The 2,746-nt window shown below is 54.1% G+C and overlaps 1 protein-coding gene across 1 annotated transcript; it reads left to right on the top strand.

The window, feature by feature from the left end:
- Positions 1-1,066: 1,066 nt before the first annotated feature.
- On the top strand, positions 1,067-2,539 carry LOC119350861. Its single transcript, XM_037618491.1, has 4 exons — positions 1,067-1,335; positions 1,439-1,543; positions 1,624-1,713; positions 1,820-2,539. Exons 1-4 carry the CDS (start codon positions 1,120-1,122, stop codon positions 2,096-2,098), a joined length of 690 nt encoding a protein of 229 aa, XP_037474388.1. The 5' UTR covers positions 1,067-1,119; the 3' UTR covers positions 2,099-2,539.
- The last annotated feature ends 207 nt before the right edge of the window (positions 2,540-2,746 follow it).

Below are 2,746 nucleotides of genomic sequence, written 5' to 3'. Positions count from 1 at the left end.
TTGGACCGGCGAGCTCCGCGAGTGGGTGAGCGCGCCTCCCTGCTACTTCGCCTCCACACCGGAAGAGAAGGCGGACCACCTTGGGCGCTGGAACGCGCATTGGATCGCGGAGGAGGGGGCCGACACCAAGCGGCAGATGGGCCGCGTAGAGGAAGCGCTGCGGCTTGAGGAGGAAGAGGAGGAGCGTACCCACCTCGCCTCTATGCTGCGGCCCCAGCAGACGCCGGAGGGAGGCTGCCCTGCCTGGCGGCCTATGAAGCCGCGTTCGGCTGGGTTGGGCCGCCTCCCGTCTTCATCAACCTCACCAACGGCGATGACGACGACAAAGGTAAGGGCAAGGCGGTCTATTAGGACAGCGTGCAGGCGTTTATTAGAGTTCTTTTAATGTTAGTTATGTTTAAGTGGACTTTGGCCTGCGTTTGACCGGCTATTTATGTATAATTATGATTGATTAAGTTTGTTCTGTCCACGTCGGCAAAAATGGGTACGCTTCGTGTTAGGTGCACCTGTCGACCTAAATAAAAAATGAACGCATCGGTCTGACCAACCCAAACAGACGAAAAACAACGGACAAGACGTGCGTGCACTCGATTCTGCGTGTTGGAGTCGCTCTAACTAACTATTTAGATAAGGATGACCCGGCTCGATAAATGGCAAAAGAGACGATGTAGCGGAACAGGCACCACCACTTAGCTCGCTAGTCTTATCCGATGCCTCCGTTAAACGTCCCGTCTTGCATACACCTGGCCAGTCCTATGTGACACGCGTCTTGCATAGACCTGCATGGCCGGTGCTACGACACGCTCTGGTCAGTGGTCAGTCCCAGGTCATATCACATCTGCACTGACTTCTCTGCCTCTGCCTCTGCCCAAAGCGAAGAACCATTGTTAACTGCAGCCGGGCCCGGGACACGTACGTGTCAGGCGTGTCCCTGCATCAGAGCACGCACGCACGCACGGATGCACGAAAATATCCTCAGCGTGGAAATGTAGATCGTGGTACGCAAATATATCTCCACCTTCCCGCGAATCTCGCACCGCACAGTTATAGCACCGAGAACAAGAAAGCCAAACGATCGGAGCAGACTCCCAAGGAAGCAGATCGGCGCTCCGTCCGCTCATGGGGAAGGCCTACCACAAGAAGCTGGGCGTGAACAAGGCGGCCGCCGCCGGCGCCGGCGGCGGGAAGGGCAAGGCCGCCCGCGGCGGGAACGGTAAGCACTCGGGAGGAAGCACGGCGAGAGCGGGCGCGGGCGGTGCCGGCCCGACAGAAGGCGCCAAGGGAGCAGGTGGTGCGGCGGCATTCTTTCCCAACGGCCATAGCACCTTCCAGACGGTAAGCCGGCCGGCCAACTTCACGACCACCATGGCACCATTATGCATCTTGTCTGAGACTCTGAGTAGTGTTACAACTTATGTGCTTATTCGCCTGCAGGCAGTGGCTGCCACCAATGACAATGAGTACTACGACCAGGAGGAGAACGACTGCGTCTGAGGAAGACTGCCCACCATTCACTCCCGCCGGCCATAGCACATTCCAGACGGTAACCACCACCATTATGCATTCTCTGGGTATTTAGTGTCCCGGCTTAACGCCACCGTATGTGCAATCGTCTACTCCTAGGCTGTTCAATCCACGAATGAGTACTATGATGAGGAGGAGAACGACTGTTCGTCCCCATTCGCTCCAGCAGACCATAGCACCTTTGCGACGGTAAGATCGATTAATTAGCTGGCAAACTCAACGACCACCACACCATTATGCATTATTCTCTAAAGCAATGTCGCGGCTTAACACCATACGTTATGTGTTCGTCTAGGCCGTGAAGACCATGAATGAGTACTACGACGAGGAGGAGAACCTCGGTTTGTTCATGGACAACGAGGAAGAGGGCGTGCAGGATGCTGAGCTTGTGTCTGATGCAGACGGAGAGGGTGATGACGTCAGTGGCGGGCGTGGTGATAACGACAATGCCGGGGCTGGGAGTGGTGATGACCTCTTCGACGGTGATGACTACTACCGCGACGACATTGCCGGGGGTTTTGACGATGGCTACGATCCAGGTGATGCTGGGGATGGAGGTGATGACTGGTGGTAGTGATCGAGGACCGAGGAACTTGACTACTTGAGGCATCTATAAATTAAGCCTTGGTGTCAAGATGAAGTCTCTCTATTGGGTTTGCTAGTTCTTATGTTATAATCTTAGATAGATTCAGTTGTGAGCTTGCTTCTAGCTTAGCTTTTGCGTGTGTATGGGTTCCCCACCAGCAGATTTGGAGTCGTATTACCACTCTTGTGTATGATAGCGCGCCTAGGTAAACCAGTCTTCCATCTGGGGGATCATAACAATATCATGAACCCTTGTGATAGCAGTACCGCAAGAGCGTGTGGTACTCATGGGAAGGGCAAGGGGATCGTGGAAGCCAAATAAATTTTCTGTGCGGGGGATCAAAGCAGCATCCTGAGCCCTCGTGATGGAAATGCTGCTAATGTAAATTTTAATCGTTGGTGTTCCTTCACTTCTCATGCTAACCTTCTAGTTCTATGTTGTGTGTTTGATTTGGATTCTCTCTTGTCCGGCTTATGTATCATCGAGCACGTGCATGTTGTGGCTTCTGAAGCAGTGTGCATGTGTTGTGTGCTTAGGGTCTGCTGAACCGGGTGTGTACTCCTGGTACGTCATGCGGGCGGTTGTGATGGCCCTGATTCTAGATGGTGGGGTGTCATGCGGGCGGTTGTGATGACC

Source organism: Triticum dicoccoides, chromosome 1B, assembly GCF_002162155.2.
Source record: "Triticum dicoccoides isolate Atlit2015 ecotype Zavitan chromosome 1B, WEW_v2.0, whole genome shotgun sequence".
Taxonomy (NCBI): domain Eukaryota; kingdom Viridiplantae; phylum Streptophyta; class Magnoliopsida; order Poales; family Poaceae; genus Triticum; species Triticum dicoccoides.
Note: the sequence above shows the minus strand (reverse complement) of the source record. Positions and strands in the feature narration are given on the sequence as shown.